Source organism: Lucilia sericata, unplaced genomic scaffold (genome assembly GCF_015586225.1).
Source record: "Lucilia sericata isolate MDLA Ls3-8-SP2 unplaced genomic scaffold, ASM1558622v1 Contig000376F_arrow, whole genome shotgun sequence".
Classification (NCBI taxonomy): Eukaryota; Metazoa; Arthropoda; class Insecta; order Diptera; family Calliphoridae; genus Lucilia; species Lucilia sericata.
In genome coordinates, this window is record NW_023994395.1 from 98,851 (window position 1) to 113,935 (window position 15,085).

Consider the following 15,085-nt stretch of genomic DNA (forward strand, 5'->3'; position numbering starts at 1 on the left):
AATGACGAAATGTTTACATGATCAGTGGACGTAAAGCTAACAAAATTTATTAAAACAACAACTGATGGTGAGCTTGGGTAAAGGAAATGCACTATAAATCTGTCCTCGTGGCAAAAAGTGAACATATTGCCTCGAATTTTTACTCCACATATGGAAACGACTTGTCTTTAAATGATCAGAGAGTATTGCGATAATCAAATTCCCAAAAACACCACCTGATCGTGGTAAATTGTAGCTCATAGCAACAAGGTGATAAATCGATCATATTTCAAATACCACTAGAATCGTTAAAGCATTAGTTTATAACCAAGACCATAATAACCTTTACTGATTCAGCCACAAGATCATAGTCAAAATTGATTTATACTCATAAATCGTGGAGGTAAAGCAACAAATTGGCTTGGAAAGCCAGAATCTTTATCCTAAAGACACCACGATCGTCTCTCTATCCTTCCAAATGAGAAATTGACTTGAAATCTTTTATCAATAATTACGGATCCTTCGAATCGTTATTTTAGAGTTCAATCGAAAAAAGGCATAAAATTGTCGTGGAATTAGTCGTATTTCGATCGTCTGAAGTAACAACGATCGCGTAAAAAGTCCTTTTAAATTATTCTAAAGGACAAACTGACTGTAAGGGATCACATTCAAACCAAGGATCGCTCAATGGTTTGAATATGGTCCTTCTTTCAATGACAGTAATATTTACAAAACAAACATATACAACGCGGACTTAAAAGGACCATACAACAATCGGAAGGACCATATTGCAAACGAGAGGTTAAGCTTTTAGTAGCCTTTGAAGTCCAATTTCACCATTACTTTGAATCATACTTTGAAATTTCTCAATTTCTGCCCCAAAACGATTTGATCCTTTTACATCCTACTGTTAATCATATACAATTTTTTCTCCTCACAACAAAATCATTAATGAATAAAAATAAATCTACTACCGTGGGTGCAAAAACTCCACGCACTACAAATTTGTTAAAGAAAAGAGCAAAAATACATTATTATTATTTTTCACACACACACAAAAGACCCAGTTAAAGCAGGACATGATGACAAAAAGAAAAAAAAAAAGAAATGTATGAAAAACGAACTATAAACGGCAGCCAGCCTTCACGGTTTAATTGGTTGCAAACGATATAAATGTCATGCATTCGCATACAACAGCAACAATGAAATGTCAAATGCACAGAAAAAAAACTATGGCAGCCATTGATTTTGTAAAAAGGAAACAGACAGCAGCTTCTGCTAGTTCCTGACAGCTGCTTTGGTTTTTGTATGTTAAACGGCCACAATAATTTGGAGTTTTCCTTTTTTTGGTATATTGCTAGATCATTAATAGCAAATGTTGCTTAATGGTGGTAGTTGCTGGAGTTTATTATAAGGTGGTGGTTAACTGCTGGAAAAGGAAATAAAAAGTAATAGAAAAACACCCTTTTATCAAGAGCCAATCAGATTATCAGGTAAAGATCCATACAGCAACAAAACAAACTCTTGAATACTAGAGTAAAACAAACAACACACTCTCACCAAACTCAAATGCATTCGTGCAAGATTAGCTAACTCACTAAAGCAGAAAAGAGAGGATAGCTACAGCAAAACCTATAGCTGGACTCTTCTTTTAATGCCTTACCAACTCCAAAGAGAGTGCAGTGCAAGCTTTGATCGTTGCCATTGTTTAGCCACCACCAAATGTATAAATGTGTGTTGCCACACAACAAAAAAACGTGAATTAAAACCTTTAAACGGGTTTGAATTTTATTTAATTCACGTTCAATATCAAAATAACGCCCCTTTAGTTATCATATTAAGAGAGTTAGAGAGAATAAGCGCTCTATTAGCACAGCGGGCAGTCTGGCGCGTTTGTTTGTTATTTCAATAATTTTTATTATTTGTCTGTTTCGCGTTTTTATTTCAACGTTTATGGAGGAACCAGTTTTAGTGGTTTTTGTGATCTTGTTGCGGCTTTATTAATTTATGCTCGCGCGCTCTTTAGTTGTTGGCCAAGTGTCGTGCTGTTTGATTGAATAAAAGAAAAATAACGCGTTTTAAACTGCTAAAATAAAAGACAACGTTATTTTAAACAAAAAACGTACCGTTATATTAACAATATATAGTTTTTAGCCTTAAGAAATATTGCTTGCCAAAAAAAACCTCCAAGATAAGAAAAATAACATAAAGCCTTAAAAGCTTTTTAACAACTACCGTCGGTATATGGTTTCTAAAGCTTTTAATTATAGTGTTCAGTGTTTTAACAAAATAAAATTTATAAAAAAATTGAAACAAGAAAAAAAATTCCTTTTAAATTTATATTATAAGTGCAATTTTTATGATATCCTTTCTTTTTGCCAAGGCTAATTTTATGTTTAAGAAAATAAGTTAAAGGATTACTAAAGAATTTCTTTTTGTTGTACAAAAAAAAAAAACAAAAGTTCCTAGCAATATGGATATGTCTAGTGCAAATTCTTTGAATATGCGGCCCCTATTTGCGGGTTATCCTTTTCAAGGTGAGTGATTAAACGAAAATTGGATCTAAACCAAACTATCTGGGCTAAAGGAATCATAGGAACATTTAAAACATCCTTTATTGCAGCATTTTCCCTGTTAGCTTCTGTCTGCTTTCCTGTAGTGCTTCACGGCTCATGTCACCTTGGTGAAGCGCTCATTAGCTTGGTGTTATTGAAAGAGGTGCTACCAATATCTCTAGTCTGTCGTGGCTAGAAACTGGAGGATCTCAACTGTTGTCATATGTTGTCATATTGTGACATGTTAAGGGACTGTGATTGAGGTTTACCACTTCCTTTCAGGACAATTACTAAGTTCAGTGTCAGCACTCGGCACTTTTTCCATAGCTTTTAAAACATTTCCTAAATATCACCTCCTTTATTGCAGCATTTGCCCTGTTAGCTTCTGTCTTCTCTCCTGTAGGGCTCTACGACGCATGTCACATTGGTGAAGCGCTCATTAGCTTGGTGTTATTGAAAGAGGTGCTACCAATATCTCTAATCTGTAGTGGCTAGAAACTGGAGGATCTCAACTGTTGTCATATTGTGACATGTTAAGGGACTGTGATTGAGGTTTACCACTTCCTTTTAAGACAATTACTGAGTTCAGTATCAGCACTAGGCACTCCTTCCATAGCTTTTAAAACATTTCCTATATACCACATCCTTTATTGCAGCATTTTCTCTGTTAGCTTTTGTCTTCTCTTCTGTAAGGCTCCACCGCGCATGTTACCTTAGTGAAGCGCTCATTAGCTTGTTGTTATTGAAATCCCGGGTAATAGATGTGCTACCAATATCTACAGTTTGTCGTGCCTGGAAACTAAAGGATTGTGACATGTTAAGAGACTGTGATTGAGGTTTACCACTTCCTTTCAGGACAATTGCTGAGTTCAGTGTCAGCACTCGTCATTTTTTCCATACCCAATATGTATCTTTCTTTCTGCTTCGAGTGTGTTATTTCGGCTTGTAGAAGTTGAGAAATCGTTGATCTCTGCGGTAGTTGTGCGACTTGAAAAGGTTGAGGATTATGTAGGATCAACATCGCTTTTGACAACGTTGATCTAGGTGGTTCGTATTTCCGGTTAGTTGGAAGAAAAGTGGAGATTGTTGGGAATTGAGAAACCCCTCTCTATTGACTCAACGGAGTAATTGCTTCTTCCCTGTCAGGATATTCATTGGGTTTTACTTTTGGTCTTCGGCACTCAAAACTACCCAATAAGAGTCTATGTGCTGTTATCGAGTATGGTAGCTCGCAGAATTTGAGAAATCGTTGATCTTTGCAGTGGTTGCGCGACTTGAAAAGGTTGAGGAATATGTTGGATGGGTTTACTTCAACATAGCTCTTGACAACGTTGATCTGGGTAGTTCGTATTTCTGCTTAGGTGGAGGCAAAGTGGCCGTTGTTGGGATTTGAGGAACCCCTCTCTATTGATTCAACTGAGTGATTGCATTCTTCTTGTCAGGATATTCATTAGGTTTTGCTCATGATGCCTGTTATGTAGGGCTTCCCAATAGTCCTTTATTTGGTCTTTGACACTTAAAACTACCCAATAAGACTCTGTGTGCGGTCTTCGAGTCTGGTAGAGCGACTTTCCTCCTCGTCAGGATATTTATTGGGTTTTACTCATGATGCCTGTCATGTATTATTACTTCATTATGCGCAAACTTTTTCCAAATTCCCTTTGAAATTTCATAATACTTGGCACATCATACATTACAATCTTCACTGGATTACAGTAATGACAATTTCTCTTCGTGTTTCTTTTCTATTTCTCCTTTTCAATTCGATATTCCATTAGTCTCATAATAGTTTCCTAACATCTCCGTTTCGATTCCTGCAACACCTTTCTTGGGACATCTTTCATTGGAGTACTATTATCGTTCTCTTCTTCCAAGCTTTTCAATTCTAAGATACATTTAGAATGGCTTCAAGGTTTACAAATTCACGTTTCAATTAATACTTAGTTTTGGAAAATGATCATTAGAAACTTGTGTACTCAAATCCAATCTTTTGGAAGACTTCTAAAGCACACACTTTTCTTCAATATGTTCTCTACGAGTGTCACAGAACTATGAAGGGTTTATAAGAAGATCAAAGCCAAAGCTACTGATCCTACATCCAAATCCTAAACATCCTTAAAGCATTTGCAATACTTGATCAACTTTTAAATCATTTAGTGTTAAGGAGGATTATTCCGATCAATTCCAACTTGACTCTAGCTATAATACGTAAGCAAACTTAAAGTTCTTTTCTTTCTTTTTCGATTCCTGCTCGACTTTATCTAAATTCCTTTTGGAATTCCGTGATCGTGCAACACCTTTCTTGGGACATCTTTGATTGGAGTACTTTTATGTTTCTCTTCTTCCAAGCATTTCAATTCTAAGATGCATTTAGAGTGGCTTCAAGGTTTACAAATCCACGTTTTGATTGGTACTTAGTTTTGCGAAATGATCATTAGAAACTTGTGTATTCAAGTCCAACGTTTTGGGATACTTCTAAAGCGCACACTTATCTTTGATATGTTCTCTATGAGTGTCACAGAACTATGAAGGGTTCTTAATAAGACTAAAACCAAAGCTACTGATCTTCATCAGTTTGCATTGCCTTTCGTTAAAATCCTAATCCTTAAATCATTTGCAATACTTGAGCAACTTTTAAATCATTTAGAGTTAAGGAGAATTTTCCGATCAATTCCAACTGCACTCTCGTTATGACGCATAATCAAATATGGACTTCTTTTGAATGGCTACTATCGCTTTTTATAGAGAGCGGAAAGGAGCTAACCATGTTCTCAGTAATCAGATCTTCTCTCATATCTAATGTAACGGAAATCCGACTTTATCACTTTATTGAATACCGCAATGTGAAGGATTTAGTAATGATTTTACTGACATGTTATTTTGAACTAGATCTTTCATATCGTTGAATGGTGTGATCTTGTCAAATACAAAACTTTTTTCCTTTGCAAGTTTTTTAAATCAATTATCCTTTGAAAAGTGAAAATTCGAATAGGAAACTCTGTTGAGTGTTCTATCACTTCGAATATACTTTCGGTGAACTGATCTTTAGTTTCATGACAATACACAACCCATGATCATTTAAAGATCACTGAGTACATTATAAACAAACTATTCTAAAACATTTTCCAAGTCTTTGTAAGATTGTTGTTGAAGTTCTTTTATCGTTCGGGAAAGAAGATCCAATTGTTTTGGGATAATGAATATCTAGTTAGATCAATGATCTTTAAGCAATTCAGATGTGGACTGAATATTATTCCTTTACCATCAGCTACACCATTTAATCTCTGAAACTCTGTTAAAATATTGATAAACTTTCTGATATGATCGCAATAACTGATTGCTCTTTAAATCAAAAGTCCAAAGATGCAAAACCCTCATCGAAGACTAAAATAGATCGGATGCGCAAATAGTATGATCGGAATTATGTATATATCTAGAAGAAGGATCAATCGATATCTTTTAATGCGAAGCTCTAGTATCAACACAATTTGAGTGTTTTGTCGACATCATTCTAACATCTTAATGATCATTTGCCTTATAATGAATGATGGCGTGATCACTGTGAATTATCAGTTTTTTCTATAGCGTCACAGTTTTGGCTCATTAATCGATTTATTAGGTATAGCTTTAGATGTTGAAGTAACGTCACAACTGTAGTTTGAATCCAAATCACAAAAAGATAAAGAGAAAATGATCGATAAAAGTGAAAAACTTTCAAACTTCTTACATTTATGTTTCAAAATTTCCATAAATCTTATCGCAAAATAGTTCATAAGTAAGATCCGTTTTGCAAAGCCATACAGATTTTAAAGTCTCTGTATATGAAGCAAATTGTGCTCAAATGATAAAGCAAGTCAAGGTTCACATAAATGATCGCTTTATCTCTAATATTATCGGTACTTCAAAGGAAGAAATTATTTATTTTTTTATAATTTAATTAATTTTTTATTTATTTTATTTTCTTTTGTATACAGGTCAGGGTCGTGTTAATCAACTAGGCGGTGTCTTTATCAACGGTAGACCGCTACCTAATCATATACGTTTAAAAATCGTCGAAATGGCCGCTAGTGGTGTACGACCCTGTGTTATTTCCCGCCAATTGCGAGTATCACACGGTTGTGTTTCGAAAATATTAAATCGTTATCAAGAAACGGGCTCCATAAGACCGGGTGTTATAGGCGGCTCTAAACCCAAAGTAACCTCACCCGAAATAGAGGGACGCATTAAGGAAATGTGTAAAGCCAACCCGGGTTTATTCAGTTGGGAAATACGAGAAAAACTAATAAAGGTAAGTAGTGTAAAAGATGTTTTTTAGGACAATGAAAGGAATAATTTAAAAGTCTTTTGAAATAAGCAAAACTAAAGGAAACAGTGGCAAAAACCACATATTAACCTTTATAGTTTTTAGTCAAAGGAATTCCAAAAAGTCACGTGTCTGTTGGATAACTACTATAACTTCCGTTTGTTTTGTTATGAATGAAACTAAATTAGACAATGAAATGAAGAACCCCATAGAGTTTGTTTATAGTTTAAGGTCAAATAAATATATAGTGTATTATATAGAGCTAAAATGACATTAAAATGTCTAAGAGAAGGTGTTTTTTAGTTGACACGAAGTGTAATGCCACCCAAACCGTTAAGAAATTGATTTAAGTGAGGCGGCAAGGTGCAAACAAATTACATTTCACAGTCCAACTCTAACTTCCGCCTTGGCACGCACATTTATTTTCTCTTTTCCTACATTATTTTAATCATATATTTGCAAGTCGGTTCGGCTCGTCTGTTCTTAGTCGATTATGTCTATAGATTTTTGTTTGCACGTTGCATGGCATTGCAAATGTTTATTGTTGTTGACACCTTGAAACCTTTAGGCCATAGTTAATGGTATAGTATGTAGGTTCCTACGTTCATTCAGGTTTTTGTGCGGCATTGATTCATGAATGAAAATGTTATCCTTTTATGTGTCACATTTTGTAGCAGAGAGTTACCGCCTTTAAGTTTTTTTTTGTTTATTTTAAATTAGCGTAACTTTTGCATTGATTTTGTGATTTTTTATTATATTTTATAGGTTTTAGTTTTTGTGTGTGTTGCCTCAAAACCTACATCAATGATTCTTATTTTGAATTTGTTAAAGTTTTTCTTTTGTTTTTGTCTTTAAGGCCCAGACCAGTTGACGCTGTGGGTGTAGGTTAAGGGAAAAAGTAATTTCGTAGGTTTCCGTTATAGTTTGCTTTTGAGTGTCGTAGTGTTAAATTTATAGCAGATAGACTTGCTGGGAACGCTGTTCGGTTTACCATTAGAATCAAGGAACTTCACAAAGTTTTCAATGTGTTACCCGCGATATAAGTGCATAACTTCTGTAGTAGGGAATATCCGGAATAAACTGGATCTGATATCGAAGCTGAGTTTTAATCCTTTTGTTTGAAAGTATCCACACTTGACTTGTCTGGACACCAAACAAGAAGTCAATGTTAAGTCTAATTCGGGATATCTGATGCCTCTAGAACTTCTCCTCTAATCCTCTGCAAAGAATTCAAACAGCAATTTCCAACCTCTATGGAAGGAAGTGGTTTTCATCTATATCTCTCCAGCAGATAAATTTCCTAATAAAATGCAATTGTAGAAAGTCTCGTCGGGCCTTTTGATTTAAATCCAAACAGCAATTACCATCCCCTATGGAAAGGAGAAGTACTTTTCTTAATCGAGTGGTCATTGTTAAATTTGGTATATCTTGCGCCTCACGAACTTCTCTTCAGAGTGTCTGAATGGAATGCGCACTGCAATTTCCAATTTCCAAGGACATTTTTATATCATGCGGCTTGTACTGGACTCATTATCTTCGATGAAACCCATGTGTTAAATCTTTGGAATCAACTATAGCTTAATCAGAAGGAAGAGTCATTAATAGGTTGAAGTCCAATGAATGAACACAACCTGTTGTCATCTGGATCAATAGCTCCCTGTGGAAAAAATTCCGAGAGTTCTCATTCCAGAACCATCAAAGCAATTCAATGCTTGTTATGGCATTGAATTGCTGGGGTTCACTTACTACTAGGCGCCAAAGGAGAAATTCTTATCAATCCATTTTTTAAGATTTTTGATTCAACTTTCATTGGGGTGTAAAGGTTCAATCAGTGCGCAATTGAAACTGATATATGACTAAACAAACTTATCTGAATCGATGAAAAGAACCTTTGAGGAGGAACATCGCGACTGTGGTGAACAGTATAAAGAGTTGGGAACGTTTCCATTCTTAGGTTTCTAGAGAATTAACATATTGTGATCAGAGGTTCTTTGTGCTTCCTTTCCAATCGGACTTTTAATGCGGAACTTCGAAAGATAACGTGGAGACTGCTGTTATTAACAATAAGAGGAGTGGACGAACTCTTACTGAGAGCTCTTCTGTGAATAGAGCGTCGGCATTTTTGATACGTCTCCGATTGTAAAGTAAAAGGTAGAAATGTCCGAACTTATTCGGTGTTCCAAGTAAAAGTAGATAATCATCCAGTGTATCGTAAGGCACAACTTTGTATCAGGAGACTCTGGCCTATGATGTTGAACTTCTAGACGTAATACGACGACTGCGTTTTAAATCCAAATCTAAGAAGTACTATAAAAGATCACAGTCTATGAAATTAACGCAAACTTTTTCCTGTCTTTTGACGCACAATTTCAAGAAGTAACATGATAGCTAGGGTTTGCCTCTATATGTCGGAGGCAAACCATTCGGGTCTCTGTAAAGAATTAACGGAACTTTGAGAAATAGTGGAGAGAGAGAGAAATTGTTAGTTCTAGATGCGATCTCCGTCTGACTTTTAACGGAACGTCAGGGAGTAACACACGGCTGTTATTTAATTCGAATTCGTGGAAAAAAGGATACATGGACTTTGTGATTCGTGGAAAAAAGGATACATGGACTTTGTGATATTGATCTCAAATGTCATTAATAGAACGCTTAGAAGTAGTCATCGATTCCCAAACAATGGAAGGATTCTCGTCCATATAACAAAAACCTTGAAGCTCATCCTGTAGGTATAAAAAGTGTCGTTGTACTAAGAATTTTCCTGTTATTCTAGAGCATTGAGGTTGGAGGTCTACAGTTAGACTTGGACTCCCAAATAAGGCGAGGATTTTCATTTAGATAATAACAACCTTTAAGCCTATCCTGTAGGTGATACGTAATGTCTTGTACTGATGATTTGGTTGTTATTCTAGGCCATAGAGAAGAGTAGATCTAGAGTTAACCTTCGACTGCCAAATAAGGCGAGGATTCCCACCAACCTTCAACCGCATTCTGTAGGATATTAGTGACGTACTGTGAAGCATAAGGAAGTTCCATTAAATCCATCAATGATCACGAAAAATGATCCATAGTACATGTCCCAAGATCTTGCTTGATCGCGATCTTTAATCACTATCGGTAAACACTTCTAGCAGTGTCTATCACACTTCCCCCAAAACGGCGTCACATTCCAAAACTACATTTCACCTACGAAATTACTTTAAACCTTCACCAATATCTATCATTTTCAATACATACATGATCATTTCTTTATCAGCTTGCCTCATACTTCTTATAGAATCTTTCCTCTATTCGTCTTTATGAATTATTTGCTGTCTTTTTTTTCAAATTCACCAATGACGTTATTTCTATCTACATTTTGCCGTTTTAGTTTTTATTGTTTCAAACATTACTTTTACTTGAAAGCCGCAATTAGTTACACTTTAATATGCCGATAGTGTTATGATATCTTAACGTATGTATAGATTTATTTATAAGGAGTTAAAGAAACCCTATCTCAAGCCATTAAATATTCTGCAGATAGTTCACAAACATGGCCAAATATATGTTGTATTGATCGATTGATCATCATAATGTTTCATCACTCATTTGTACGTGTATCAGGTTTATCTATATGGTCATCTCTTTATTATCATCGTAGCGATCAATAAATTTCGCGCACACATATGAGTATGACTCCGTTTATTAGGGTATACCCTGATCATGGGGGAAATATTTTCTTTTTATTTAATTTTACTTTTTTTTTGGGAGTTGTGGTTAACTTTATTAATAAACTTCAAATATTTATTCACTGATATTTGGTACGCCCTATCTTATGTTGTTTTTTTCTTTTCCTAAATATTGTTGTTATTTTTTGCCCTCCTTTTCTATATGTTGTTGTTGTTATTATTGTTACATTGAGTAGGCTTTAACAGCCTCCAGGTGCGCTTCACGCTAAATTAGAATATGAGTTGCTTTAAATATATTTTGTTCTTTTAAACAACATTGTTATCCATTCAAGATAAGTCGCCCCGATGGACGAGCCAAATACCCTCTTGTCATCCGCTTTCATAGTTTGGCTGTCTGGCTATTGGCTTGATCTATGATCACTTGTGTTAGGGTTGTTCAATGTTATGTTTTGGTTTTAAGCCAATGCAGCCTACTACAAACATATTGCCGCATACCACATACTTAAAAATAGAAATTTAATCCAGGATTATATAATTCATTAAACATAATACAATTTGCATTTACTTGGCCATACAGAAATGCAAATCTGTTTGCTACTTATCTTAAACAATACAAGATCAATTGCCCATGATCTAATTTTTTCTTCCAAAAATCTTAATTGAATTGCTCTCTTTTTTATCTAAATTTACACTGCTAATTATTTCATAACTCAATATCTGCTGTTGCAACAGCTGCTATGACGCGCGTGTGTTTTTTTGAAATATTTATAAAGAAATTTTCCAATCAATTGTTGTTCGAAGTACTTAGATCATTTAGTTTAACAAATCTTTATTATTTTGTATATATAATTTTAGAGTTCGTGATTTAAAACGCCTCGTAAACGCCTTGTATTGCTTAAACTTTTGCTTTATTTAGTTGACTATAGAAAATAAATCAAATAGATTTGGCAAACATTGTAGCTTAAGGCCTTTTGTAGGTTAACGTTTTTTTTTCTATTTAGTGATTTATAAGATAAGCTTTTTTTAAACATATTTAAGGCGTCCTTATGTCTCTAAGATCGCAAAGATAGAAACTTTGTGGAGACCTTACTTGGGAAAGAGGGTGGGTGGTTGGATCAAAACAGATGTTTTTTTTTTAATTCTTAATGGATTCAGTATCAGATTGCTACTAGTTCTGTTCTAGTTCTATGCTAGTTCTGTTCTAGTTCAGTTCTACTTCAGTTCTAGTTCAGTTTTAGTTCAGTTCAGTTCTAGTTCAGTTCTAGTTCAGTTCTAGTTCAGTTCTAGTTCAGTTCTAGTTCAGTTCTAGTTCAGTTCTAGTTCAGTTCTAGTTCAGTTCTAGTTCAGTTCTAGTTCAGTTCAGTTCTAGTTCAGTTCTAGTTCAGTTCTAGTTCAGTTCTAGTTCAGTTCTAGTTCAGTTCTAGTTCAGTTCTAGTTCAGTTCACTTCAGTTCACTCTTCAATTCTGTTCTAGTTCTAGTTCAGTTCTAGTTCAGTTTCTAGTTCAGCTCTAGTTCAGTTCTAGTTCAGTTCTAGTTCAGTTCTAGTTCAGTTCTAGTTCAGTTCTAGTTCAGTTCTAGTTCAGTTCTAGTTCAGTTCTAGTTCAGTTCTAGTTCAGTTCTAGTTCAGTTCTAGTTCAGTTCTAGTTTAGTTCTAGTTCAGTTCTAGTTCAGTTCTAGTTCAGTTCTAGTTCAGTTCTAGTTCAGTTCTAGTTCAGTTCTAGTTCAGTTCTAGTTCAGTTCTAGTTCTAGTTCAGTTCTAGTTCAGTTCTAGTTCTAGTTCAGTTCTAGTTCAGCTCTAGTTCAGTTCTAGTTCAGTTCTAGTTCAGTTCTAGTTCAGTTCTAGTTCAGTTCTAGTTCCAGTTCAGTTCTAGTTCAGTTCTAGTTCAGTTCTAGTTCAGTTCTAGTTCAGTTCTAGTTCAGTTCTAGTTCAGTTCTAGTTCAGTTCTAGTTCAGTTCTAGTTCAGTTCTAGTTCAGTTCTAGTTCAGTTCTAGTTCAGTTCTAGTTCAGTTCTATTTCAGTTCTAGTTCAGTTCTAGTTCAGTTCTAGTTCAGTTCTATTTCAGTTCTAGTTCAGTTCTAGTTCTAGTTCACTTCCAGTTCACTTCTAATTCTGTTCTAGTTCTGTTCTAGTTCTGTTCTAGTTCTGTTCTAGTTCTGTTCTAGCTCTGTTCTAGTTCCAGTTCAGTTCTAGTTCAGTTCTAGTTCAGTTCTAGTTCAGTTCTAGTTCAGTTCTAGTTCAGTTCTAGTTCTGTTCTAGTTCTGTTCTAGTTCTGTTCTAGTTCTGTTCTAGTTGTTCTAGTTCAGTTCTAGTTCAGTTCTAGTTCAGTTCTAGTTCAGTTCTAGTTCAGTTCTAGTTCAGTTCTAGTTCAGTTCTAGTTCAGTTCTAGTTCAGTTCTAGTTCAGTTCTAGTTCAGTTCAGTTCTAGTTCAGTTCTAGTTCAGTTCTAGTTCTGTTCTAGTTCTGTTCTAGTTCTAGTTCAGTTCTAGTTCAGCTCTAGTTCAGTTCTAGTCAGTTCTAGTTCAGTTCTAGTTCAGTTCTAGTTCAGTTCTAGTTCCAGTTCTAGTTCCAGTTCAGTTCTAGTTCAGTTCTAGTTCAGTTCTAGTTCAGTTCTAGTCAGTTCTAGTTCAGTTCTAGTTCAGTTCTAGTTCAGTTCTAGTTCAGTTCTATTTCAGTTCTAGTTCAGTTCTAGTTCAGTTCTAGTTCAGTTCTAGTTCAGTTCTAGTTCAGTTCTAGTTCAGTTCTAGTTCAGTTCTAGTTCAGTTCTAGTTCAGTTCTAGTTCAGTTCTATTTCAGTTCTAGTTCAGTTCTAGTTCAGTTCTAGTTCAGTTCTAGTTCAGTTCTAGTTCAGTTCTAGTTCAGTTCTAGTTCAGTTCTAGTTCAGTTCTAGTTCAGTTCTAGTTCAGTTCTAGTTCAGTTCTAGTTCAGTTCTAGTTCAGTTCTAGTTCAGTTCTAGTTCTAGTTCAGTTCTAGTTCAGTTCTAGTTCAGTTCTAGTTCAGTTCTAGTTCAGTTCTAGTTCAGTTCTAGTTCAGTTCAGTTCTAGTTCAGTTCTAGTTCAGTTCTAGTTCAGTTCTAGTTCAGTTCTAGTTCAGTTCTAGTTCAGTTCTAGTTCAGTTCTAGTTCAGTTCTAGTTCAGTTCTAGTTCAGTTCTAGTTCAGTTCTAGTTCAGTTCTAGTTCAGTTCTAGTTCAGTTCTAGTTCAGTTCTAGTTCAGTTCTAGTTCAGTTCTAGTTCAGTTCTAGTTCAGTTCTAGTCAGTTCTAGTTCAGTTCTAGTTCAGTTCTAGTTCAGTTCTAGTTCAGTTCTAGTTCAGTTCTAGTTCAGTTCTAGTTCAGTTCTAGTTCAGTTCTAGTTCAGTTCTAGTTCAGTTCTAGTTCAGTTCTAGTTCAGTTCTAGTTCAGTTCTAGTTCAGTTCTAGTTCAGTTCTAGTTCAGTTCTAGTCAGTTCTAGTTCAGTTCTAGTTCAGTTCTAGTTCAGTTCTAGTTCAGTTCTAGTTCAGTTCTAGTTCAGTTCTAGTTCAGTTTCTAGTTCTAGTTCTAGTTCAGTTCTAGTTCTGTTCTAGTTCAGTTCTAGGTTCAGTTCTAGTTCAGTTCTAGTTCAGTTCTAGTTCGTTCTAGTTCAGTTCTAGTTCAGTTCTAGTTCTGTTCTAGTTCTAGTTCTAGTTCATGTTCTAGTTCAGTTCTAGTTCAGTTCTAGTTCTAGTTCTAGTTTCTAGTTCAGTTCTAGTTCAGTTCTAGTCAGTTCTAGTTCAGTTCTAGTTCAGTTCTAGTTCAGTTCTAGTTCAGTTCTAGTTCGTTCTAGTTCAGTTCTAGTTCAGTTCTAGTTCAGTTCTAGTTCAGTTCTAGTTCAGTTCTAGTTCAGTTCTAGTTCAGTTTCTAGTTCAGTTCTAGTTCAGTTCTAGTTCAGTTCTAGTTCAGTTCTAGTTCAGTTTCTAGTTCAGTTCTAGTTCAGTTCTAGTTCAGTTCTAGTTCAGTTCTAGTTCAGTTCTAGTTAGTTCTAGTTCAGTTCTAGTTCAGTTCTATTTCAGTTCTAGTTCAGTTCTAGTTCTAGTTCACTTCCAGTTCACTTCTAATTCTGTTCTAGTTCTGTTCTAGTTCTGTTCTAGATCTGTTCTAGTTCTGTTCTAGTTCTGTTCTAGTTCTGTTCTAGTTCTGTTCTAGTTCTGTTCTAGTTCTGTTCTAGTTCTGTTCTAGTTCTGTTCTAGTTCTGTTCTAGTTCTGTTCTAGTTCTGTTCTAGTTCTGTTCTAGTTCTGTTCTAGTTCTGTTCTAGTTCTGTTCTAGTTCTGTTTCTAGTTCTGTTCTAGTTCTGTTCTAGTTCTGTTCTAGTTCTGTTCTAGTTATGTTCTACTTCTGTTCTAGTTCTGTTCTAGTTCTTTTCTAGTTCTGTTCTAGTTCTGTTCCAGTTCTGTTCCAGTTCTGTTCTAGTTCTGTTCTAGTTCTGTTCTAGTTCTATTTCTTTCACTATTTTCCTCTAAACTCCCTTCCTTCAACGAAAAGTTGAAACTCTTTCCACATTTCCTTTTGCATAATATTTTGCTATAAACTAATATCCGAATGCTTTACAAAATAATTACAAAAAATTT

The 15,085-nt window shown here is 35.2% G+C and overlaps 1 protein-coding gene across 1 annotated transcript in view; it reads left to right on the plus strand.

The window, feature by feature from the left end:
• The first annotated feature begins 2,128 nt into the window (after positions 1 to 2,128).
• The window catches only part of LOC119604261 (protein gooseberry-neuro), a 40,844-nt gene continuing 27,887 nt past the window's right edge, over positions 2,129 to 15,085 (plus strand). The window contains exons 1-2 of the mRNA XM_037956761.1: positions 2,129 to 2,516; positions 6,509 to 6,822. Of these exons, the coding sequence (XP_037812689.1) occupies positions 2,453 to 2,516; positions 6,509 to 6,822 (378 nt within the window). The 5' untranslated portion in view covers positions 2,129 to 2,452. The remainder of the gene's footprint in view (positions 2,517 to 6,508; positions 6,823 to 15,085) is intronic.